This window comes from Cololabis saira, chromosome 11, assembly GCF_033807715.1.
Source record: "Cololabis saira isolate AMF1-May2022 chromosome 11, fColSai1.1, whole genome shotgun sequence".
NCBI classification, from domain to species: domain Eukaryota; kingdom Metazoa; phylum Chordata; class Actinopteri; order Beloniformes; family Belonidae; genus Cololabis; species Cololabis saira.
The window spans coordinates 44261793-44287675 of record NC_084597.1 but is presented as its reverse complement, the minus strand read 5'-3'; the positions used below and the strand labels follow the sequence as shown (position 1 = coordinate 44287675).

General features: G+C 46.7%; 2 protein-coding genes across 3 annotated transcripts in view; both read right to left on the bottom strand.

Annotated features, from left to right (window-relative positions):
* Window positions 1-5552, bottom strand: part of myo5b (myosin VB) — an 84936-nt gene extending 79384 nt beyond the window's left edge. For both annotated transcript variants that reach the window (XM_061734572.1, XM_061734573.1), the window contains exon 1: window positions 5471-5552. In XM_061734572.1, coding sequence (XP_061590556.1) covers window positions 5471-5500 — 30 coding nt within the window. In that variant the 5' untranslated portion in view covers window positions 5501-5552. The remainder of the gene's footprint in view (window positions 1-5470) is intronic.
* LOC133454482 (adhesive plaque matrix protein-like) lies at window positions 5513-25520 on the bottom strand. Its single transcript, XM_061733209.1, has 39 exons — window positions 25425-25520; window positions 25203-25262; window positions 15527-15586; window positions 15297-15406; window positions 15187-15246; window positions 15027-15096; window positions 14907-14966; window positions 14727-14806; window positions 14547-14616; window positions 14357-14456; window positions 14197-14256; window positions 14067-14146; window positions 13927-13996; window positions 13757-13816; window positions 13587-13646; window positions 13407-13466; window positions 13167-13286; window positions 13007-13076; window positions 12857-12876; window positions 12657-12726; window positions 12557-12566; window positions 12317-12386; window positions 12247-12266; window positions 12167-12196; window positions 12057-12116; window positions 11897-11966; window positions 11727-11786; window positions 11557-11616; window positions 11377-11436; window positions 11137-11256; window positions 10987-11046; window positions 10827-10846; window positions 10627-10686; window positions 10527-10536; window positions 10347-10356; window positions 10277-10286; window positions 10097-10216; window positions 9981-10026; window positions 5513-5709 (listed from the first exon to the last, which is right to left on the bottom strand). The coding sequence occupies exons 1-39, from the start codon at window positions 25518-25520 to the stop codon at window positions 5513-5515; spliced, it is 2529 nt and encodes an 842-aa protein (XP_061589193.1).
* Between the last annotated feature and the right edge of the window lie 363 nt (window positions 25521-25883).

Sequence of the window (25883 nt, the reverse complement as noted above, 5' to 3'; positions counted from 1 at the left end):
TAAACATTTAAATAATCCTTTTTTTTAACATATGTGTGTACAGATACAGGCATGTATGTAAGTGTAAACATGTGTAATGTACATATGTATGTGGATATGTAATATGCTTGTATGTATGTTATATACATGTATGGATATATGTATATATATGTATGTACATGTATGGATATGTGTGTAGGTACGTCATAAGTAGATAGGTATGCATGTATATGTGCATATGCTTTTTGTTGTTGTTGTTAGTTATTATTCATTTGTGTTTATTTCATACAAGGAAAATGTCTCAAACATGCTTGGTGGTGACCATTCACCACCATTCATTCATTCATTCATTCATTCATTCATTCATTCATTCATTCATTCTTTCAAACATGATTGAAGCCAGACTGGCCTGGCCCCCTCCTTGCACAAGGAGATCTCAGTCCAGACGGGTCTCTCATGCCGTTCCTCATTAGTGGAAGAACTTACTAAAGCCGGGCAGACACTGTGTGATTATCGGCTCGTTTTGAGACGATTTTCCAGTCGTGCGACTATTTTTTGAATCGGGACGGATTTTGACCCAATCGTTGGTCGTGCCTCGTGCAGTAAACGTGGGGTAACAACGAGAGATTAACACCTCACGACGAGAGATTAACACCTCACGACGAGAGATTAACACCTCACGACGAGAGAGTAACACCTCACGACGAGAGAGTAACACCTCACGACCAGAGATTAACACCTCACGACCAGAGATTAACACCTCACGACGAGAGAGTAACACCTCACGACCAGAGATTAACACCTCACGACCAGAGATTAACACCTCACGACCAGAGAGTAACACCTCACGACCAGAGAGTAACACCTCACGACCAGAGAGTAACACCTCACGACCAGAGAGTAACACCTCACGACCAGAGAGTAACACCTCACGACCAGAGATTAACACCTCACGACCAGAGATTAACACCTCACGACCAGAGATTAACACCTCACGACCAGAGAGTAACACCTCACGACCAGAGATTAACACCTCACGATGAGAGATTAACACCTCACGACCAGAGATTAACACCTCACGACCAGAGATTAACACCTCACGACCAGAGATTAACACCTCACGACGAGAGAGTAACACCTCACGACGAGAGAGTAACACCTCACGACGAGCTCCCGATCACAAATCGTGAGGTCGCCAGAAAATCAAACGTGTTTGAAATCCTGGTCGCTCCTCGTGAAGGAATCGCACAGTTGAAGCAGCTACGACCCGATTTGCCTCATCCTTTCACAGAGAGCATGCGCAATCTCTGATGTCATGTCAAAAACTATTATTTGTGGTTTAAGTGTTGCAAATTAACATTACAAATCATGTTTTAATAGCAGAAAAAAAGACTGCATTTCCACGTACGGTGCGTGTCGCTGCGTACCCTACGCCGTAGGCTCTGCGTTGGTGTAACGCGGAACCATAAATTGGCCTTTAGTGTGCGCTCTGTGCTGTTCTGAACACAAAGAAGTGTTCATTTTGCCTCCGCCGAGACACAACTTTTGTGGTATGCGTTCATTGTTGTGTCTAAAAATGATGCACAGTGCACACCCAATCAGAAACAGTACAGATATTTTGGGATTTTTTTTTATATATATAAAAAAATAAAGGATCCCCATAACCTTTAATCGGGTGGGCAGGACACACGTTTGGGTGGACACAGCTCACCCCTGCCCCAGAACCGGCCTCGAGTTCCAGTACAGAGAGGTCCAACGTGAGGATTATGATCGTATAGTTTGAGCAGACGGGAGGATTATGATCGTATAGCGTGAGCAGATGGAGCATCCGAGCATCGGGTCGTACAGTGTGAGACCATAAATCGTGGACTGTGAACTTTTGAACTCCGCGATCTAGTTGTGCAGTGTGAGATGGGGCAGTCTTATACGATTTAAAATATCGCACAGTGTATGCCCAGCTTTAGAGAGATGATAGCAGTCGTGCCTTGAGACATTTAAGGTGTTAAAAACTGCCCTCTTCCAAGAACACCTTCTGTCAGGAGCTCTGCTCCCACTTTAACTTCCCAAACTGCACACAAATGCTATCATACATGCACTTATTTAAATACCGTCTTATCTGCACCTACTTTGTTATCTTTTATGTTATACTGTAGCTTGATTGTATTCCTTGGTTTTTAGTTGGTGGTTTGGATAAAGTGTTTGCGAAATGCAATGTAATGACTCTTTTGTTTAAGAGTTGTACTTTAAAATATTTTAACTCACATTCTTTACTGAATAAAAATAAAAAATGAAAAGTAAATAAACTACAGACTACTAGACTGAAGATGGTCCTAGACATCCCTTAACAATCAATATGCTACATCAAGTCTATGATACTGGTGTGAATATTGACTTAAATAAGTGAATATCAACACCCCAAAACATGGAAATGAACAAGTTACCAGTCATGCAGACCAGATGAAACCCTTCAAATTCAGCTGATATGAAATAAAATAAAGTGATTCCAAAGGGCTCCATCCAGTTTGTTAGACAGACTTAAAGGAGCATGAGGCTCCTTTTAAGAAATGAGACTCTCTAGCGCCACCCTTCACCATGACGGCAGTTGGGGGTACTGCAGCCAACAGTGAAGCCGGCACGGGAGAACGGGGAGAACGTGCATGCAGCGTCATGTGACGTCACATCCGCAGGAAAGCGCGGGAAATTCCGGTCCGGAATTGCAGCACATTTTGCAGCACACAGCCTGTTCAAGGCAACGGAGAGATACACTAGAGGAATCATTCTTTTTGGTTTGGAACGCTTCATCTGACATTATTACTAGAAAACTTAAAACGTATACAAATTTTTTTCATAAATCCTGCCTCCATCCTGCCTCAAGCTCCTTTAATCCTGGAAATCAAGAAAACTACAGTTGTTCTACTGATGTTCTTCTACCTCATATTGCTTCAACACTCCGCTGATGTGCAGCAACTCTTTTTTGCACATTGACTGATGTCGGAGCATTTCATTCTTTATCTGGGCTGTGTTCTGATATGACTGGTTTACAGTCTTATTCACACACTCCCACTCAATATAAGGGCTTTCACTACTTCAACGTCAGTCGGGAAGAATCAAGGAAATGCAGCAGGAACAAGTCCATAGATCCATACGTCTGAACATTTCTGTGTTCCTACGTTCCCAGATTTAAGCATACGACTTCTTTTAACACGAAAGCTTACACAGTTCTTTATACACGAGGCCCCTGGTCCAGCACAGCAGAGTCCCGACAGAGACAGATCTATCACAACAGATGCCCCTGGGGCAAACCAGGACATAGTAGACGGGTGCAGGATGCTGGCAGGTAAAGCACATAAGGAACACAAGCAGCAGGAACATCTGCACAGAGTATGGGTCAGAAGTCCCAAAGTCAAAGCAGGACATACATCCAAGAGCGGCGGAGAATGAAAGAGCAAACATCCTGTGGGACTTTGTCAAGAAAATAATAAAACCTCAGGAGGATGTCCAGAGTTTAATGTCCTGCAGCAAGCGAGCGTACACTCATCAGGAGAAAATAGTGCAACGCTCAAATGGTTAAAGTTGTTCTTTTATTCTCCTCCCACAATAACGAGACGCATCTGAACACCAACAAGACTCCAAGGACTTAGACGTTTAACTAATAAACATCACCTGTTTAATACATCATCCACGAGACCTGCATGAATAAGGTTCAACAGCAGCTCCGGGACGTCACACATCAGCTGAAAAAAGCTCAAAAAGCTACCTAAGAATATATGTCTTGTTTTCCATCAATATCTCTGCTAAAGCTTAACGACACCACACATGTTCCTATCACACTTCCAGATCAATAGGCTTGTGAGATATATATATATATATATATATGTATATATATATATATATATATATATATATATATATATATATATATATATATATATATATATATATATATATATATATATATATATATATATATATATATATATATATATACACATATACATACATACACACACACCACACAGGACTGTCTCAGAAAATTAGAATATTGTGATTTTCTGTAATGCAATTACAGAAACAAAAATGTCATACATTCTGGATTCATTACAAATCAACTGAAATATTGCAAGCCTTTTATTATTTTAATATTGCTGATTATGATTTACAGCTTAAGAAAACTCAAATATTCTATCTCAAAAAATGTGAATATTCTGGGAATCTTAATCTTAAACTGTAAACCATAATCAGCAATATTAAAATAATAAAAGGCTTGCAATATTTCAGTTGATTTGTAATGAATCCAGAATGTATGACATATTTGTTTTTTTAATTGCATTACAGAAAATAAAGAACTTTATCACAATATTCAAATTTTCTGAGACAGTCCTGTGTATATATATATATATATATATATATATATATATATATATATATATATATATATATATATATACCATCTCTGTAGTTTACATCACTGAAAATGTTCCCGAGGCTCTGCAGCATTTAATCATGTTTGTGGCCCAATTAACCGACAATTGTGAAGCAGAGGAATGTGAAACAACCTGAACCTGATGGACTGTGACGAGGAACACACCTGATGAAAACAAAGGCTGACAGATTCACAGAGGTGCCACGTCGCCAACCTCAATGTTGATGCACTATCACTGCAGCTTCTCAGTCTGGGGTTGTTGTGCTGCCGTACTCCCAGAAGTGAGAGTCCTGCCTCAGCTGCCTCAGGAGTATCCTTGAGATGTGAATAAACTAACGACGCAGCAATTACAGCTGATAAAACCAGCCCCTGACTCAGCTCTTAAGGTCTGGAGTGTCGGATATTTGAATGAAAATATGTAACTTTGGAAAAAAGTAGTATCATCAGTAGACATTTAAAATAATTATACACATGTACATGTCTCTGAAATGGGAAGTTCTCCAAAATTAAAACATCGCTGGGAGTTTGTATTGGTGCTTGCTGGGGATTTAAAGTGCAGTAGGTTCTGTAGTACTTTAACACCATAGTACTGGTACTTTTACTGCAGTTAAAGATCCAAGTATCAGCACACAACCGCTCAGGAACAGTGTGATGCAGAAAAACCAGAAAACCAACACAAAAGCTCCATAAGACTCCAAACAAACCGGGGTTCTGTCCCAGAGGATAACTTTCTTCAGCAGTATTTCCCAACTAAAACTAAAATTTCCCAAAAAAAAAGGTTAATATCAAACCAGGATGAATGGCGCTCATACTCTGAAATAATGAAATGCTGATTTCATCTGGAACCGACAACGATGGTTCTTTTTTTATGAAAAACCGGAGTCATTTTCATGTTTGAGCACCAATCAGAGCCGCTGAGTTCATCAGAGCTGTCTGTGAACCTGTCAGACAAAGTCTAAGAGTACTCTGGTCTAAAAGTACGTTTACGTTAGAGGCCCTGCAGCTGATCCTAGCCCAGGATCAGGTGCAGTGCCCCCAGACCCCCATCAGCCAGTCAGAGGACGTTACCTTGATGTACGGGTAGTAGTCGGTGGCCATCCTGCTGGCCGATCACTGGCTCGTCAGGCACAAGCTGCTGGCAGATCTCAGACCTGTCTGAGCACACCCAACACTCTGACTCAGGTAATGCTTCCCCTCCTGCACCACTCCCACCGCAGGTATGAGCTGCTCACCTGCCTTCCTCCCTCCACCCTCCACCCACAGAGCTGCAGGCTGATTCAGACAGGCTGGAGAACCATCCTCAAACGCTCCTCACAGGAAGAAACAAAGGTGTTAAAGGGACAGTTTCCTGCTGGGGAGAAGCTGAAAGAAAGAAAGAAAAAAAGGAGGGTTTTATTTCAACCAGGTAGCTTAACAATGGCAAAGCAGAATTCCTTTTAGATTCAGATTCAGACGACTTTATTAATCCCTTTGGGAGGGTCCCTCGGGGAAATTGACATCTCCATCTCACACACACAGCACTGTCATATACAAATCAAACACCCAAAAACCACACACCCATATAAAGATAAAACCATAAAAATTAAAAATAAAGATAAAAATAAAAAGTAAAAACAAAAACAAAAATAAAAATAAAAATTGCAGTGCCATAAAAAATAATTATATGGATAGAAAAGTGATAAGTTTCATGTAATATTGCACAAGTTATTGCACTGTCCTGGTTATTGCACAGTCCGGTTTTTTGTTGGTCAGACAGACTGACTGACCCCTCACAGTCCCTCTGTTCTTCACTTCTTCTTTATATTCTTTATATCTTTATATTTGATGGATATAGAGGAACTGGAATGGAGGAATAAAGATAAATATTTACTGAGAATATTACTGGTGGCTTGTAAGAAATCAATAACAAAGAAATGGCTGAAGAGGGAGGTCTAGTGTAGATGAATGGATGGATATTGTTACAGCATCTATGTAATGGAAATAATTACGTTTAATTTGAGAACACAAAAAGAGGCATTTATTGATAATTGGCAAAAGTGGATTACATATGTCTCTACCACAAGACCGGACTTCAGGTAATTTCAGACTGGAATATCAGAATATTTTTTATGTACGTACTTTTTTCCTTTTTTTGGAGGTGTTTACCAGTCCCCTTATGTACGCTTTTGCTTTCCCCTTGATACTTGTGTTTGGATTTATAGGTCTTCATGTTGTTTGTTTACATGTAAAATCAAAACCAATAAAAAGTAAATGACAAAAAAAAAAGAAAATCCCCAGGAGTTTATAGCAGATGTTGAACGATCTCAGCCTTCCCATGAAGAGAGTGTTTGAGGAGCAACGACAGAAAGAGGTCTTCACTTTGTGGCAGAATATTATTAACCCCTTTCCCAAAAAGGTCTGTTTTTTGTTTTAAACAAAGTAAACACATGTAAGTATAAGTACTGGCAGGGCCGGGCTAAATGAAGACAGAGCACAGCAGAAATATGACTAAATCCTCCAATTTTACCCTTCCTCCAATCAATTATCTTTGTGGAGGGGTTTTTTTGCCAGGAGCTTTGTTGTCCGGGCCACCTCCCCCTGGTTGGGTCTCCCAAGGTGAATCGGTCCTGGGGGGTGGGTTAAACTCAGAGATACTCCAGTCAGTGTGGTTACATGCACATTAAAATCAATCTATTGACAACAATCTAGCTAAAGATTAAACTGGAGTTTCTGAGAAATCCCAACTATTTATTGAGTGAAGTGCGTTCGACTCTGCAACGCTAGGTTGCGCCACATGCACTTTTGCATTGGCGTTCTTGCAGTAAGTTCTTTGTTGTTCGTCTTCTTCTTCTCGTATTGTGTTGATATTCTGGCTTTCACGGTGTCATCACTTCTGGAGGGGGGAGTCCCGGGGCAGTCACTAGCTAGTCACTAGCTTGGCTAAGCGTGGGTTGCGTATACATGGCAGAATAACTTGAATTAGAACTGCATTATCTGGCACTAATAGCTCAATCTTAAGTGCTTCAGTTTGGCCCAGCTAAGGTGTATACATGGCTTTTAAAAATTTGATATCAGTCGGAGGCAACAATTCGACTTTCTGTTAGTGCACGTAAACGTGAGACAGCTGAGGTGCTTCTTGGTGCCCCAACACCAGCTGGAGGGATCTGTCCTGGAAATGCCCTGGTATCCTCCTGGAAGAGCTGGAGAATATGGATGGAGAGAGGAAGGTTTGGACCAGGGGTCGGCAACCCACGGCTCTAGAGCCGCATACGGCTCTTTAGCGCCGCCCTAGTGGCTCCTGGAGCTTTTTCAAAAATGTTTGACCTTTTTTTTCCTTCTTTTTTCCTTCTTTTTTTCCTTTTTCCCTTTCTCTTTTTTTCTCCCTTTCCTTTTTAATCTAGACATTTCGACTTTTTTATCAAGATTGTACTTCAACATTAATCACGACATTTTGACTTTTTTCTTGAAATTTTGACTTTTTTCTCGAAGTTTTGACTTTTTTCTCAACATTTCATCTTTTTTATCAAGATTGTACTTCAACATTAATCTTGACATTTTGACTTTTTTCTCGAAATTTTGACTTTTTTCTCAAACTTTTTTCTCAACATTTCAACTTTTTTCTTGACATTCCGACTTTTTTCTCGACATTTCGACTGTACATAATGAAAAGTGCATAATGTGCATAATGAAAAAAAAAAATCTTCCCCCAGTTATAACTAATATAGATACATGCAGCATGTGTTGTTTTCATCCTAAGGTTTCTACAAGACCTTTCATTTTTTGCGGCTCCAGACACATTTGTTTTTTGTGTTTTTGATCCAATATGGCTCTTTCAACATTTTGGGTTGCAGACCCCTGGTCTGGACCTATGTGATGTCACTGCTACCCCAAGGACCTGGACTAAAGTCAAGCTTCAGTGGTGCTTACAGAAATGCAGAGGTTTGAATGTTTTTTTAAGGTTTTTGTGGCAGTAGTGGCCTTTATTGAGAAAGTAGGTAGACAGGAAATGGGTAGAAAGAGGGAGGGGGGGGGGTGCATTGCAGTATAGAGTGACAGGCCGGGACTCGAACCTGCGCTCCCCGCACAAGGACTATAGCCTCTACAAATGGCGCCCGCTCAACCCACTGAGCTATCCAGACCCCGATTTCTTCACGTCTTTTGCTCTTCATCGTCTTGTGTCCAGTCAGAGCCAAATAACAGCAGTTCCCAGCCCTCTAAAACCCGGTACAAAACAGGTTCCATTCTGGTCCACCACCACGACCCTGGATTCTGAATGTACAGTCCCTGTAAAAACTGCAACATGTCAGGTAAAAATTGAAATACTCACTCACTCACTCATCTTCTCCCGCTTTTCCGTTACCGGGTTGCGGGGGCAGCAGCCTCAGCAGGGATGCCCAGACTTCCCTCACCCCAGACACTTCCTCCAGCTCCTCCGGGGGGAGTCCGAGGCGTTCCCAGGCCAGCCGAGAGACATAGTCTCTCCAGCGTGTCCTGGGTCTTCCCTGGTGTCTCCTCACTCGTGAACAAGATCCCGAGATACTTGAACTCCTCCACCTGAGGCAGGACTTCTCCACCCACCCGGAGAAGGCATGCCACCCTTTTCCGGTCGAGAACCATGGCATCGGTCTTGGAGGTGCTAAAAATTGAAATAATTACATTAAATGAATTAAAAGATTAAAGATAAAGTCTGTCTCCATGTTGGGAGTGACGTTCAAGTGGAGGCGGTTTTAGTAACTCAGGGTCGTCTTCATGAGAAGAAGGGAGCATGAGATCTACAGCTTGATCAGCATCTGCAGTTACGTGGACTCTGTTGGTGGATCTGTGTTCCTCCCTTCACCTACGGTCACCAGCTGTGGTTAGCGACTAAATGCTAAACAACATCACACACTTTCAGTTGCGTGTGCAGAGTCTGACCTGCTGAGTCCAGGTTCAGCAGATTAATGCAGGGCTCCGCTGTGTTGTTAAATGTGTGCTCTTGCTCAAGACGACGCAAGAAAACTAACCAAAATGTACCAAAACCTACTCAACCAGATGAGTGGGACAAGTCTATGTGTCCTCATCACAGTCGTTTCTCCATCCGAGTCTCTGCTGTCTTTCCTGTTGCTCTTTATACTCAATAAAAGCCACTTATGGCTGAAAACATCCTTTAAATGTACCATAAACCACTCAAAATCCCCAAAATGTAATGGCAATCCCAAAAATGACAAAAAAAACAAGAAAAAGAGAAAGAAAAAGAGAACAACTACAAAATATTGAAAGCCACCAAGTTGGAAAAGTGACCTTGAAAAAATAAAATGCCCAAACTGATCGGCAACTCCAGGTGAGATGTGAACATCTGGTAGACAGTTTCAGGGAGGCTGAGTAATGTTCTCCGTGAAAACCTCAGAGTGTGTAATCACCATTTCCCAACCAAACAGAGGACTCTCCTTGACAGCGAGTACACAACGCCGGGATGAGGCGAGGACACTCCTTCATGTGTGAAGCAACCTGGTGCTTCTACATCACCGTTACTAAGGCTCATAGCATCATAACAAAAACAGTTTGGTGATCTAAGCTCTTTATCAAGTCAGTGATAAAACCTGCTCTCTAGAATACTAACCTGAATACACCTGAACCTGAGGACTCCTGGGGACACCTGGGGATACCTGAGGACACATGAGGATACCTGGGGACACCTGGGGATACCTGAGGACACCTGGGGACACCTGGGGATACCTGAGGACACCTGAGGATACCTGGGGACACCTGGGGATTCCTGGGGATACCTGAGGGCACATGAGGATACCTGAGGACACATGAGGATACCTGAGGACACTTGGGGATACCTGGGGATACCTGAGGACACATGAGGATACCTGAGGACACATGAGGATACCTGAGGACACTTGGGGATACCTGGGGATACCTGAGGACACATGAGGATACCTGAGGACACAGGAGGATACCTGAGGACACTTGGGGATACCTGGGGATACCTGAGGACACATGAGGATACCTGAGGACACTTGGGGATACCTGGGGATACCTGGGGATACCTGGGGATACCTGAGGATACCTGGGGATACCTGAGGATACCTGAGGATACCTGAAGATACCTGGGGATACCTGAGGATACCTGGGGATACCTGAGGACACTTGGGGATACCTGGGGATACCTGGGGACACATGAGGATACCTGAGGACACTTGGGGATACCTGGGGATACCTGAGGACACTTGGGGATACCTGGGGATACCTGGGGATACCTGAGGATACCTGGGGATACCTGAGGATACCTGAGGATACCTGAGGATACCTGGGGATACCTGGGGATACCTGAGGATACCTGGGGATACCTGAGGATACCTGGGGATACCTGAGGATACCTGAGGATACCTGGGGATACCTGAGGACACTTGGGGATACCTGGGGATACCTGAGGATACCTGGGGATACCTGGGGATACCTGAGGATACCTGGGGATACCTGAGGACACATGAGGATACCAGAGGACACTTGGGGATACCTGGGGATACCTGAGGATACCTGGGGATACCTGAGGATACCTGGGGATACCTGAGGATACCTGAGGATACCTGGGGATACCTGGGGATACCTGAGGATACCTGGGGATACCTGAGGACACATGAGGATACCTGAGGACACTTGGGGATACCTGGGGATACCTGAGGACACATGAGGATACCTGAGGACACTTGGGGATACCTGAGGACACTTGGGGATACCTGGGGATACCTGGGGATACCTGAGGATACCTGAGGATACCTGGGGATACCTGAGGACACATGATGATACCTGAGGACACTTGGGGATACCTGGGGATACCTGAGGACACATGAGGATACCTGAGGACACTTGGGGATACCTGGGGATACCTGAGGACACATGAGGATACCTGAGGACACTTGGGGATACCTGAGGACACTTGGGGATACCTGGGGATACCTGGGGATACCTGGGGACACCTGGGGATACCTGAGGATACCTGAGGATACCTGGGGATACCTGAGGACACATGAGGATATCTGAGGACACTTGGGGATACCTGGGGACACCTGAGGACACATGAGGATACCTGGGGATACCTGAGGATACCTGGGGATACCTGAGGACACTTGGGGATACCTGAGGACACTTGGGGATACCTGGGGATACCTGAGGATACCTGGGGATACCTGGGGATACCTGAGGACACATGAGGATACCTGAGGACACTTGGGGATACCTGGGGATACCTGAGGGCACATGAGGATACCTGGGGATACCTGGGGACACCTGGGGATACCTGAGGATACCTGAGGATACCTGGGGATACCTGGGGATACCTGAGGACACATGAGGATACCTGGGGATACCTGAGGGCACATGAGGATACCTGAGGACACTTGGGGATACCTGGGGATACCTGAGGGCACATGAGGATACCTGGGGATACCTGAGGACACCTGGGGATACCTGAGGACACTTGGGGATACCTGGGGATACCTGAGGGCACATGAGGATACCTGGGGATACCTGAGGACACCTGGGGATACCTGAGGACACATGAGGATACCTGAGGACACTTGGGGATACCTGGGGACACCTGAGGACACATGAGGATACCTGAGGACACTTGGGGATACCTGGGGACACCTGGGGATACCTGAGGATACCTGGGGATACCTGGGGATACCTGAGGGCACATGAGGATACCTGGGGATACCTGAGGATACCTGGGGATACCTGGGGATACCTGAGGGCACATGAGGATACCTGGGGATACCTGAGGATACCTGGGGATACCTGAGGGCACATGAGGATACCTGGGGATACCTGAGGGCACATGAGGATACCTGGGGATACCTGAGGGCACATGAGGATACCTGAGGACACTTGGGGATACCTGAGGACACATGAGGATACCTGAGGACACTTGGGGATACCTGGGGATACCTGAGGACACATGAGGATACCTGAGGACACAGGAGGATACCTGAGGACACTTGGGGATACCTGGGGATACCTGAGGACACATGAGGATACCTGAGGACACTTGGGGATACCTGGGGATACCTGGGGATACCTGGGGATACCTGAGGATACCTGGGGATACCTGAGGATACCTGAGGATACCTGAAGATACCTGGGGATACCTGAGGATACCTGGGGATACCTGAGGACACTTGGGGATACCTGGGGATACCTGGGGACACATGAGGATACCTGAGGACACTTGGGGATACCTGGGGATACCTGAGGACACTTGGGGATACCTGGGGATACCTGGGGATACCTGAGGATACCTGGGGATACCTGAGGATACCTGAGGATACCTGAGGATACCTGGGGATACCTGGGGATACCTGAGGATACCTGGGGATACCTGAGGATACCTGGGGATACCTGAGGATACCTGAGGATACCTGGGGATACCTGAGGACACTTGGGGATACCTGGGGATACCTGAGGATACCTGGGGATACCTGGGGATACCTGAGGATACCTGGGGATACCTGAGGACACATGAGGATACCAGAGGACACTTGGGGATACCTGGGGATACCTGAGGATACCTGGGGATACCTGAGGATACCTGGGGATACCTGAGGATACCTGAGGATACCTGGGGATACCTGGGGATACCTGAGGATACCTGGGGATACCTGAGGACACATGAGGATACCTGAGGACACTTGGGGATACCTGGGGATACCTGAGGACACATGAGGATACCTGAGGACACTTGGGGATACCTGAGGACACTTGGGGATACCTGGGGATACCTGGGGATACCTGAGGATACCTGAGGATACCTGGGGATACCTGAGGACACATGATGATACCTGAGGACACTTGGGGATACCTGGGGATACCTGAGGACACATGAGGATACCTGAGGACACTTGGGGATACCTGGGGATACCTGAGGACACATGAGGATACCTGAGGACACTTGGGGATACCTGAGGACACTTGGGGATACCTGGGGATACCTGGGGATACCTGGGGACACCTGGGGATACCTGAGGATACCTGAGGATACCTGGGGATACCTGAGGACACATGAGGATATCTGAGGACACTTGGGGATACCTGGGGACACCTGAGGACACATGAGGATACCTGGGGATACCTGAGGATACCTGGGGATACCTGAGGACACTTGGGGATACCTGAGGACACTTGGGGATACCTGGGGATACCTGAGGATACCTGGGGATACCTGGGGATACCTGAGGACACATGAGGATACCTGAGGACACTTGGGGATACCTGGGGATACCTGAGGGCACATGAGGATACCTGGGGATACCTGGGGACACCTGGGGATACCTGAGGATACCTGAGGATACCTGGGGATACCTGGGGATACCTGAGGACACATGAGGATACCTGGGGATACCTGAGGGCACATGAGGATACCTGAGGACACTTGGGGATACCTGGGGATACCTGAGGGCACATGAGGATACCTGGGGATACCTGAGGACACCTGGGGATACCTGAGGACACTTGGGGATACCTGGGGATACCTGAGGGCACATGAGGATACCTGGGGATACCTGAGGACACCTGGGGATACCTGAGGACACATGAGGATACCTGAGGACACTTGGGGATACCTGGGGACACCTGAGGACACATGAGGATACCTGAGGACACTTGGGGATACCTGGGGACACCTGGGGATACCTGAGGATACCTGGGGATACCTGGGGATACCTGAGGGCACATGAGGATACCTGGGGATACCTGAGGATACCTGGGGATACCTGGGGATACCTGAGGGCACATGAGGATACCTGGGGATACCTGAGGATACCTGGGGATACCTGAGGGCACATGAGGATACCTGGGGATACCTGAGGGCACATGAGGATACCTGGGGATACCTGAGGGCACATGAGGATACCTGAGGACACTTGGGGATACCTGAGGACACTTGGGGATACCTGGGGACACCTGGGGATACCTGGGGACACCTGGGGATACCTGAGGATACATGAGGATACCTGAGGACACTTGGGGATACCTGAGGACACTTGGGGATACCTGAGGACACCTGGGGATACCTGGGGACACCTGGGGATACCTGAGGACACATGAGGATACCTGAGGACACTTGGGGATACCTGGGGACACCTGAGGATACCTGGGGACACCTGGGGATACCTGAGGATACCTGAGGATACCTGGGGATACCTGAGGACACATGAGGATATCTGAGGACACTTGGGGATACCTGGGGACACCTGAGGACACATGAGGATACCTGGGGATACCTGAGGATACCTGAGGATACCTGGGGATACCTGAGGACACTTGGGGATACCTGAGGACACTTGGGGATACCTGGGGATACCTGAGGATACCTGGGGATACCTGAGGATACCTGAGGACACATGAGGATACCTGAGGACACTTGGGGATACCTGGGGATACCTGAGGGCACATGAGGATACCTGGGGATACCTGGGGACACCTGGGGATACCTGAGGATACCTGGGGATGCCTGGGGATACCTGAGGACACATGAGGATACCTGGGGATACCTGAGGGCACATGAGGATACCTGAGGACACTTGGGGATACCTGGGGATACCTGAGGACACATGAGGATACCTGAGGACACTTGGGGATACCTGGGGACACCTGGGGATACCTGAGGATACCTGGGGATACCTGAGGGCACATGAGGATACCTGGGGATACCTGGGGATACCTTGGGATACCTGAGGGCACATGAGGATACCTGGGGATACCTGAGGATACCTGGGGATACCTGAGGGCACATGAGGATACCTGGGGATACCTGGGGATACCTTGGGATATCTGAGGGCACATGAGGATACCTGGGGATACCTGAGGATACCTGGGGATACCTGAGGGCACATGAGGATACCTGGGGATACCTGAGGGCACATGAGGATACCTGGGGATACCTGAGGGCACATGAGGATACCCGAGGACACTTGGGGATACCTGAGGACACTTGGGGATACCTGGGGACACCTGGGGATACCTGGGGACACCTGGGGATACCTGAGGATACATGAGGATACCTGAGGACACTTGGGGATACCTGAGGACACTTGGGGATACCTGAGGACACCTGGGGATACCTGGGGACACCTGGGGATACCTGGGGACACCTGGGGATACCTGAGGACACATGAGGATACCTGAGGACACTTGGGGATACCTGGGGACACCTGAGGATACCTGAGGACACATGAGGATACCTGAGGACACCTGGGGATACATGGGGACACCTGAAGTGTTTTTGCTTTGGCGTCCTGACTGACGCTGTGCTTCAAACGCAGAGGGACACGATCAGCGCTATTATATTATAAGTCTGATATGTGATGACATTAACAGTATGACATGAATCTGGCTTCATTTCACCACCTCACCGCCTGCGTCGCCAGTTCCCCATATCTTCAACATGTTAGTGCGCTAGGATCAAAGTTGACGTGAAGATACGCACATTTTCCCGTTAAGTTTTTTTTTTTTTAAATCCAAACCTTTGCGTAGAAGGTGGCGTGTGCATCTTTCAAGCCCTGTTTTGTGCGCAAGCAAGCTTTATAAATGAGGCCCCTGGCATGACTCCGCTGTCAGTGTCAGCCTAAGGTCTGATAAATAAATAAATACAGCCCCCTAGCTGTTTGGAAGAAGAACTTACCAAAGAATAAAAATAAAATATGGCTCCTACAACTGGTCTCCACTAGTAATCCAGTATTGAGGAGCGAAATGAGAGAACCGTCTAGATCCGAATTGTGTGAGGAGTAAACAAGAACAATCTGTGTTCTTGCGAAGAGTGCAGTGCTCACGAAGGGGCGTAAACCTTTACAATCTAGTTCATACTCAAAGAACATTTTGTAGGCAAGTGACAGAAGTGTTTTACTGGAGCAGCCACAGGTAACCACTGAAGATCAATAGACAGAGGTGTGACTTGTACCCATCAGGGTTGATTAAAGTTCAGATGTGCTACTGCATTCTGGACCTAACCCCTAAACCTTTAAAATGTTGAGGTTTCTGGTGCATAGGCATGTGAGCAAGGTCAAAAATTCCAACTGATGTTTGGACCTTTCTTTGTTTTAGAAACTGTTGGTGCTTCCCCTGTGCCTCCCCAGGAGGGCAACTGATGGTTTGGGTAAGAGGGGCTCGGTGAGGGGGATGTTCAATCCGGTGAGTCAGACAAGCTTATGTGGGTTGATATGACCATGCGAACTCATTTTCCTGTGAGGGTGACTTGTACAGCCTGTTGAACTCTTTAGCTCATGCTTTATTTTTGTTCACCTCTGAGTTCTTTTCGGCAGTTTGATGCTTGAGTCGACAGCAGGCAAGGGCCTTTTCCCCTTGTGTTTCTTTTTTCCCAGTTTGGACCTATAGTCTCTATGATGGGGAACAAGATGCTGTCTCCACAGTTTGTGGTTAAATTCATTCAATATGACCACCTTTTCCAGGGACTTCATGTACAAAGAGCATAAAAAAGGGCATACGCCACTTTCTACGCTCACAGTTGGATGTTCAAAAAGTGATTTGAACGTGGAAAGTTGCGGTCCTTCACGCACACATCAAGGCTGGCGTACATGGGTTTTGTCCGTTGGCAACACTCACTGGTGATGCAGTGAAGTGCAGAATATGAGGAAATGTGACGTCAACAATAAGTTCATGACCACATGAAGGACACGACAGTCCCGACATCACCAGATAAGTTACACAAGAGTGGAGCTGCAACAATCGTCTGCAATGATGACAATGTCTCCAGGAGTGAGGCTTCTTAGTCAGGGCCGAAAATTGAAAAAGCCCCTTAGAAAACAACATAGTAGGCATTTTTGAGGAAAAGCACTTTCTCTATTGTTTCGGTAGGATTTTTTTGTGCTGAATCCATTTCTGCCGTATGCTAAGCTGTCAAAGTTATCGTTTAGTCATAATTATTGATTAATTAGCACAACTATTGATTTGTCGTCTAAAGTTAGAAATGGTGATCAGTTTCCTATTTGTCAATAGTAGATATATGATTGTTTGGTATCAATGTAAAGGGGACCTTCTCAGCTTTTATCTGAGCCCATGGTTGTGTTTTTCTGACAAACATATAGGTCACACGGCCTCCTTAAACCATAAATTACACACATTTCCATACAATTTTTCGCCTAAACTATCTAGTTAATTTTATCTTCTGGGATCAAGAGATATCAACGACCCAAAAGACAACAACCACAATACCCAATGGACTTTGAAGAGTCAGGAAATGTATGATATAACCATACTTTTTCTTTGTGAGAAGTTATTATAAGGCTTGAAATAGCTGTAACCAGCTCAGTCCCATTCACCACCATTCATTCTTTGGACCAGCATTTTGTAAAGACTACCACATTATTAGTAACTAACTAACTCTAACTCTAACTAACTCCTTTCTTTTAATTGTGATGTGAGCCCTGTTAGGGACGAGTGTTGCAAATTAGCATTCGCTATAAACACTATGATTCAGGCATCAGATAGCCATTTATGTCCGCCTATGTTTTCTGTATCTGTTCCTTCCAAATAAACAAATGAAATGAAATGTAAGCAATATTCAAAGGCCTGAGTGATTTTCATCAATTTAATTCATCAAAAATTTCACTGAACAATCACATTTTTCCCCTCCTTGAACCGCCACCTTACTGTGGTGGAGGGGTTTGTGTGCCCGAGTGATCCTAGGAGCTATGTTGTCGGGGGCATTACGCCCCTGGTAGGGACTCCCATGGCAAACGGCTCCTAGGTGACGGGCCAGACTCAGAGCGGTTCACGCCAATCATGGAGGAGAAAGAACAAAGGAAGGTAACGTCGCCCAGATCGGCGTCACCGGGGCCCCGCCCTGGATCCAGGCCTGGGGTTGGGGCTCGTAGGCAAGCGCCTGGTGGCCGGGTCTTTGCCCGTGGGACCCGGCCGGGCTCAGCCCGAAACGGCGAGCTTGTACGTGAGGTTGAGAGATACCAGCTAGAGGTAGTCGGGCTCACCTCCACACATAGCTTGGGCTCTGGAACCAGCTCCTTGAAAGGTTCTGGACCCTCCAGGACTCTGGAACCAGCTCCTTGAAAGGTTCTGGACCCTCCAGGACTCTGGAACCAGCTCCTTGAAAGGTTCTGGACCCTCCAGGACTCTGGAGTTGCCCAGGGTGAGAGGCGGCGGGCTGGTGTGGGCTTGGTTATAGCCCCCCAGCTCAGCCGCCATGTGTTGGAGTTCACCCCGGTGAACGAGAGGGTCGCTTCCCTGCGCCTTCGGGTCGGGAAAAGGTCTCTCACTGTTGTTTGTGCCTACGGGCCGAACAGCAGTGCGGAGTACCCGGCCTTCTTGGAGTCCCTGGGAGGAGTACTTGATGGTGCTCCAACTGGGGACTCCATTGTTCTACTGGGAGGAGTACTGGATAGTGCTCCAACTGGGGACTCCATGGTTCTACTGGGAGGAGTACTGGATAATGCCCCAACTGGAGACTCCATGGTTCTACTGGGAGGAGTACTGGATGGTGCTCCAACTGGGGACTCCATTGTTCTACTGGGAGGAGTACTGGATAGTGCTCCAACTGGGGACTCCATGGTTCTACTGGGAGGAGTACTGGATAGTGCTCCAACTGGGGACTCCATGGTTCTACTGGGAGGAGTACTGGATAGTGCTCCAACTGGGGACTCCATGGTTCTACTGGGAGGAGTACTGGATAGTGCTCCATGGACTCCATGGTTCTACTGGGGGACTTCAACGCTCACGTGGGCAATGACAGTCATACCTGGAAAGGCGTGATTGGGAGGAACGGCCTCCCCGATCTGAACCCGAGTGGTGTTTTGTTGTTGGACTTCTGTGCTAGTCACAGTTTGTCCATCACGAACACCATGTTCAGGCATAAGGGTATCCATCAGTGCACGTGGCACCAGGACACCCTAGGAGGTCAATGATCGACTTTGTTGTCGTTTCATCTGACCTTCGGCCGCATGTCTTGGACACTCGGGTGAAGAGAGGGGCTGAGCTGTCAACTGATCACCACCTGGTGGTGAGTTGGATGCGCTGACGGAGGAGGAGGTTGGACAGACCGGGCAGACCCAAACGGATTGTGAGGGTCTGTTGGGAACGTCTGGCCGAGCCCTCTGTCAGGGACATCTTCAACTCCCACCTCCGAGAGAACTTCTCTCGGATCCCGGGGGAGGCGGGGGACATCGAGTCCGAGTGGACCATGTTCTCTGCCTCCATTGTCGACGCGGCGGCTCGAAGCTGTGGACGCAAGGTCTCCGGTGCCTGTCGTGGCGGCAATCCTAGAACCCGGTGGTGGACATCGGAAGTACAGGATGCCGTCAGACTGAAGAAGGAGTCCTACCGGGCTATGTTGGCCTGTGGGACTCCTGTCGCAGTAGATAGGTACCGGCAGGCCAAGCGGGCCGCGGCTCGGGCAGTCCTGGAGGCAAAAACCCGGGTCTGGGAGGAGTTCGGGGAGGCCATGAATGAAGACTTTCGGTCGGCCTCGAGGAAATTCTGGAGGACCGTTCGGCGCCTCAGAAGGGGGAAGCAGTACTCTGCCGGCACCATTTATGGTGCTGGTGGGGAGCTGTTGACCTCGACTGGGGACATCGTCGGACGGTGGAAGGAATACTTCGAGGATCTCCTCAACCCGACTGACATGCCTTCCACTGAGGAAGCAGAGAGTGGATACTCTGGGGCGTGCTCATCCATCACCCAAGCCGAGGTCACTGAGGTAGTTCGTAAGCTCCTCGGTGGCAGGGCACCGGGGGTGGATGAGATTCGCCCTGAGTACCTCAAGTCTCTGCATGTCGTAGGGCTGTCTTGGTTGACACGCCTCTGCGACATTGCATGGAGGAAGGAGACAGTACCGCTGGGGTGGCAAACCGGGGTGGTGGTCCCTCTGTTTAAAAAGGGGGACCGGAGAGTGTGTTCCAACTACAGGGGGATCACACTTCTCAGCCTCCCGGGGAAAGTCTACGCCAGGGTACTGGAGAGGAGATTACGGCCGATAGTTGAACCTCGGATTCAGGAGGAACAATGCGGTTTTCGTCCCGGTCGTGGAACACCGGACCAGCTCTATACCCTCCGCAGGGTGCTTGAGGGTTCATGGGAATTTGCCCAACCAGTCTACATGTGTTTTGTGGATCTGGAGAAGGCATTTGACCGTGTCCCTCGTGCCATTCTGTGGGGGGTGCTGAGTGAGTATGGAGTCCGGGGCCCTCTACTAAGGGCTGTCTGGTCTCTGTATGATCGGAGCAGGAGTCTGGTTCGCATTGCCGGCAGTAAGTCAGACTTGTTCCCGGTGCATGTTGGACTCCGGCAGGGCTGCCCTTTGTCACCGGTCCTGTTCATAATTTTTATGGACAGGATTTCTAGGCGCAGCCAGGGGCCGGAGGGGATCCGGTTTGGGAACCTCAGGATTTCATCTCTGCTTTTTGTAGATGACGTTGTCCTGTTGGCTTCATCGGACCGGGACCTCCAGCATGTGCTGGGGCGGTTTGAGGCCGAGTGCGACGCGGCAGGGATGAGAATCAGCACCTCCAAGACCGAGGCCATGGTTCTCCACCGGGAAAGGGTGGCATGCCTTCTCCGGGTGGGTGGAGAAGTCCTGCCTCAGGTGGAGGAGTTCAAGTATCTCGGGGTCTTGCTGCAACTCGTCAGCTCATCTATGGAGAGTTAAAGAGCATCTACCACTAGCTTCTCCTTTCATCAAGGCAGGGAAGTGTATCAGGCCACTGATGAAGCATTTTGACCATTTGGCCCCCCTGCAGGGACATAACTACGCCTTGCAGATTGCTCTTGGCCTGTGCCCCCTTAAGACATAGACATGCAGGTTCCAGTTCCTGAAGACCCCTGCCGGGACATTGTCACGCAAGGTCCGGCGTCTTGCATCCCTGCCGAGACTTCCAGCCCCCACGGAGACAAAGACCATATACGGACTTCCTGATCCCTCAGGGGTGATCCCAAAGCTAAAGGCTCCCATCTCTGACTGGCTCTCACTGGGCCGGTTTATTCCTGTAACTTTTGTATAAAAACCCTTTGACTGAACCCATCTGGGTCGACACACCAAATACAGACTCGATCTGTGCTGGTCATGTCCACCGCCGGCTTACTGATTAAAAACTCTCTATACCACGAGCGGACTTCTGAACTGGTTTTGATAAATTCCTCAACACCACAATAGATGAATGTCTCCAGCAGTGACTAAGTTTGTGGTGTTGAACATGTTACTGGACATTCTTGTTCAATTGCTACAAAATAATTTGTTGGTTTTAGTTAATTTCTACAGAAGAATTTATTGTATTATTATTATTTTATATTAAATACATATTTTACTGTATATTACAAATCATCTTGTGGGGACCCCCTGGCACCATCGAGGAGCCCAAGGCTGGGGGCGTCTTAAGACCTCACTTATATTTTTTTGTTCAAAGATATAAAAGTTTTAAATCTTTGAACAAAAAAGATCAGAGAAACAAAGAAATTGAAACAAAGAAACAATTTTAGTATCAACTTTGTTTTTATAAAACAAAGTTGATACTAAAATTGTTTCTTCTCCTTTTTTCCAAATGAGAATCGATAAGAGAATCGATAAAGAATCGAATCGTTAAGCAGAATCGAAAATGGAATCGAAAAAATCTTATCAATTCCCATCCCTATCCAGCACACAATCACCCACAAGATAGAAATAATATGGTGATATTATACATTTTCTGAAACTGTATATGAAAGTGAGTATTGCTGTACTTGTTTTTTATGTCTCTGGTATTCCTAGGTGTCACAGAGTTAATACAAATAAAAATAACATAGGCGAAAATGGTGAAAAATTAACATTCTCTGGGGTTTCTGGAGCTCTATTGACCTCCAAGTATGTCAGAAAAGTTCAACTTTAGGTTTGAAAGACAGCTATAAATGTCTCCTTTAAAATGATACCAAACACAGTATTATTGGAACTTAGGAATTGCTTGATCTATGAGCCTAAACCAGGATAGGCAACAGCGTTTACAGTCCAATTTACCATAAAGGGTGGCCGTCTTGAATGTGGGAATATAGAAAACCAGGGGTCTAATTTTTTTGGCATACGGTGGATTCTGGTTTGGGACACACTGATCTTTCAAAAAATGCTGTATGCCATCTTTTCCTCAAAAATGCCTACAGGGTTACATGATTCTGAAGTTACAGCCCAGTCTATCTTCTCTCTTTGAACCATTTTTGTCTCTCTTGCATCACTGTTAAATAGATAGAGATAGAGATCCACCGCTTCCAAAAGAGGTCAGCTATATACTGAACTTGCCTCCATCTCCTTCTGATGTATAGATCCTTTTGTTCAAAAAGTCCAGGTGGTAATATTGGTTTTCCCTTTAAGAGAAGGATGTCATTAGGTGTTAAAGCCTCCAAATCCTCTTTCTTGGCTGTGGTCGTTTTTGCACTGTAGTTCTGAACTTGAATTTGTCTGAATCCACACACCACTGGAGTCCAAGTGCCCTCTCCAGTGGAAGGCTGTCTTTGTCCAAATCAAGCTCTTTCACTTCCTTTGCTCTGCTTTCCTCTGGAAATTTTGTTGGTGTTTGGTTTGTTTTTGGAAGGCTCTGTTTTCCTTTTTCCCTCCACCCCTTTCTCTCTCCCTGGCAGCATGAGCAGCAGAGGGCGTGATCAGACTGGCGTGCTCAACGAGGCACACCTGGTTCTCATCCCAGACATCTATATAGCCTGGCCAAGACACTACGCCTGTGCCAGATTATTCCCTCGCAGTAGTGGCTTCAGTTTCTTGTGACTTTAGTGTACAGTCTTTACTCTTAATCATTCCTGCAGATACCGGGGTTCCTCTCTGCCGTGCCTGATCACTCTGCGTGAGCTTCAGCGTCTACCCGTGCTCAGCCCTGTCCTCCGCCACCTTCACCTGCCTCGTCTCTCCACCTTTATCGAAGCTTATAGGGCAATTTCAGCACAATGTTTTTGATGTTTGATGGCAAGTCCAATTCCTTAATATACGTGATATTCTCTGTTGCATTGCAGCATCCACGAAGAAAGAGAGCAAAAGCCTGCAATGCTTGTGTCCAGCAGAAAACTTTGTCCATATAAGCATTGGAAATGTTTTGCTCATTTCCAAAATGTTCTCTGAGAAGATTTTTGGCTCATTGGTATCCTTGATCTGGAGGAAGATGTTGACAGCTTTGCACTATGTCTCGTGGCTGACCCCTGGTGTACTGCTCAAGATAGTGCAGGCAGTCACCAAAGTTGTTTGTTTTTACCTGTACTCCATTTTCAAATGCTCTCATGAAAACTTGATACTGCAGAGGATCTCCATTAAACAGTGGAATATCTCTTGGTGGGAGAGAAGATGAAAGATTTTGTTGTACCAGCAAAGTAGTGATGTCATTTTGTCTTTGCATGATACTGACAATATCACTTTGACTGTTATCACTCAGCATTGGAGTTTGAGAGTGAACATGCCCCACTGAGTTCTTCTGTGCGGAGTGCTCTCAGTTCAGAGCAAATTCTTTGTGTTGCGCTTCATTTTTTTGCCAACAGAAGTTTTCTTTACAACATTGGCGACGCAGAACACATTGGGAAAACAACTGTGTGTAGAGCCGTGAGGAAAGTGTCCCTTGCACTGGAACGCCTACTGCACGTATTGGTAGTGTTCCCTGGGCACAAACCTCTTTGGACCATCAAAGAGGAATTCCACAGGATTGCAGGTGAGTGATATAGAAATAATTCTGTTGAAGGTGATGATATTTCAAATGATATTCTGTTAATGACATTTTGCTGCTACCTCTGACTGGGATCAATAATTAGGTTTTATTTTGCAGGGCTTCCCAATGTGATAGGCTGCATCGATGGCACACATATTCCTATTCACTGCTCCTATTAATGAAGGAGACTATGTGAATAGGAAGTCCTTCCACAGCATTAATGTGCAGGTACATTGACTACTGTCTTACAATAACAGACTATACATCACAATATACTGCGACTGACGTCTCATTCTCTGCACTGCCAAGATCATATGGGATGTTGCACACATCACAAATGTTGAAGCCAAGTGGCCCGGCTCCGTGGATGACTCATGAATATATCGTGAGTGTACCCTGAGCAACAGATTTGCACATGGTAAGTAAAGCTTTGTACAGATATCATTCCCTTGTCTCCCTCTTTTAACACACTCAAAATGTATTCACTATATAATTACAGGAGAGTTTGATGGCTACCTGCATGGGTACCCTCTGTCCCCAAGCATGCCCTCTCTGTTGACCCCTGACCCTGAGCCGGGCCCCCAACAGCGCTCCAATGTGGCCCACTGCAGGACTAGAGCCCGGGTAGAAATGACATTAGGCATTTTAAAATCCCGGTTCCAGTGCCTGCGTAGACTCAGGGTATCCCCAGAGAGGGCTTGTGACATTATAGTGGCATGTGTTGTTCTCCATAATATTGCCCTTATTAGAGGAGAGCAACACCCTGCCATACAAATGGATGACCCAGAGGAAGACCAGCCCATCCACCCTGCAGATGTCCAGGATGGAAGAGTGGTCCGGGACACAATATAACACAACCATTTCAGGGATTAAGCTACAAGCTTCAAATAAAGACAACATTTCAACAACATTTAATTTCTTCTTTATTTCCTACAAATACAAATGCAACAGTCAGTATTCATAGGCCTATATTATTCCAACAATCTGCCGGTCTAAATATGACATTTCCTTGTCCGTTTTTGCCATATTTTTTATCAGATGCATTCTGTAAGCTCCTTTACTGGTAACTGTGGAACCAGATGACATAAGGATGACATTAAATGCTGCAGTTACATGCAGAATTACCCTGGTATATTTACTGATCATCTTACTGTGTCAATCTGTGCTGCAGATGTTGATGGACCCTCCTCCTGGTAGTGGCCAGCCACGCTCTGTTAAGAAGGATAAGAATGTGCAGGTTGTTTCATTATTTATTCACATCACCTCAGTGTACATGTCAAACTCCAACTTCCAAACAGGAATGTCAAGAAATGTGAATGGTAAGAGAACTATCAGTGGCTACCATACATAATATTGAGATGTATAGGGTGTACCTCTGTAGGCCTCTCCGTGGCGGCAGACACTGTGTCTTCATCATCTCCACCATCCTGTGATGAAGACAAGCATTCTGTTTCGGTATACTTCAACATGTGGCAAGATCTCTGGAGTATTGAATACTTACAACTGCAGGGAGGTCTGTTGTAGCAGGATGTTCAACGAGACGGATAACACCATCAGTAACTGTTGGGAAAAATGAAACACCCATAACAGACATGAACAGACATGAATGAAAAATAAAAAAAAATTATATATATAAATACACACACACACACACACTTACAACGTATGTAAGCACTTGTGTCGTGGGGGGTGAGTGGCTCAGATGAGCTCCCTCCAGGAGCCTTGAGCCACTGGACTTCCAGTGTTCTGGCTCAGGGCCAGCTCTTCGGCAAACGTCAGTGGAAGTTAGGGTTAACGGTTAACCCTCCACCCGTGTGGCGGTTAGGGTTAAC

Coding starts and splice junctions, on each gene's coding strand:
- LOC133454482 (XM_061733209.1), bottom strand. CDS start 25,520: ATGTTGAAGTATACCGAAACAGAATGCTTGTCTTCATCACAGGATGGT. Junction 12,117..12,166: donor GTATCCTCATGTGCCCTCAG/GTATCCCCAGGT, acceptor ATGTGCCCTCAG/GTATCCCCAGGTATCCCCAG. Junction 10,027..10,096: donor GTATCCTCAGGTGTCCTCAG/GTATCCCCAGGT, acceptor ATGTGTCCTCAG/GTATCCCCAGGTGTCCCCAG.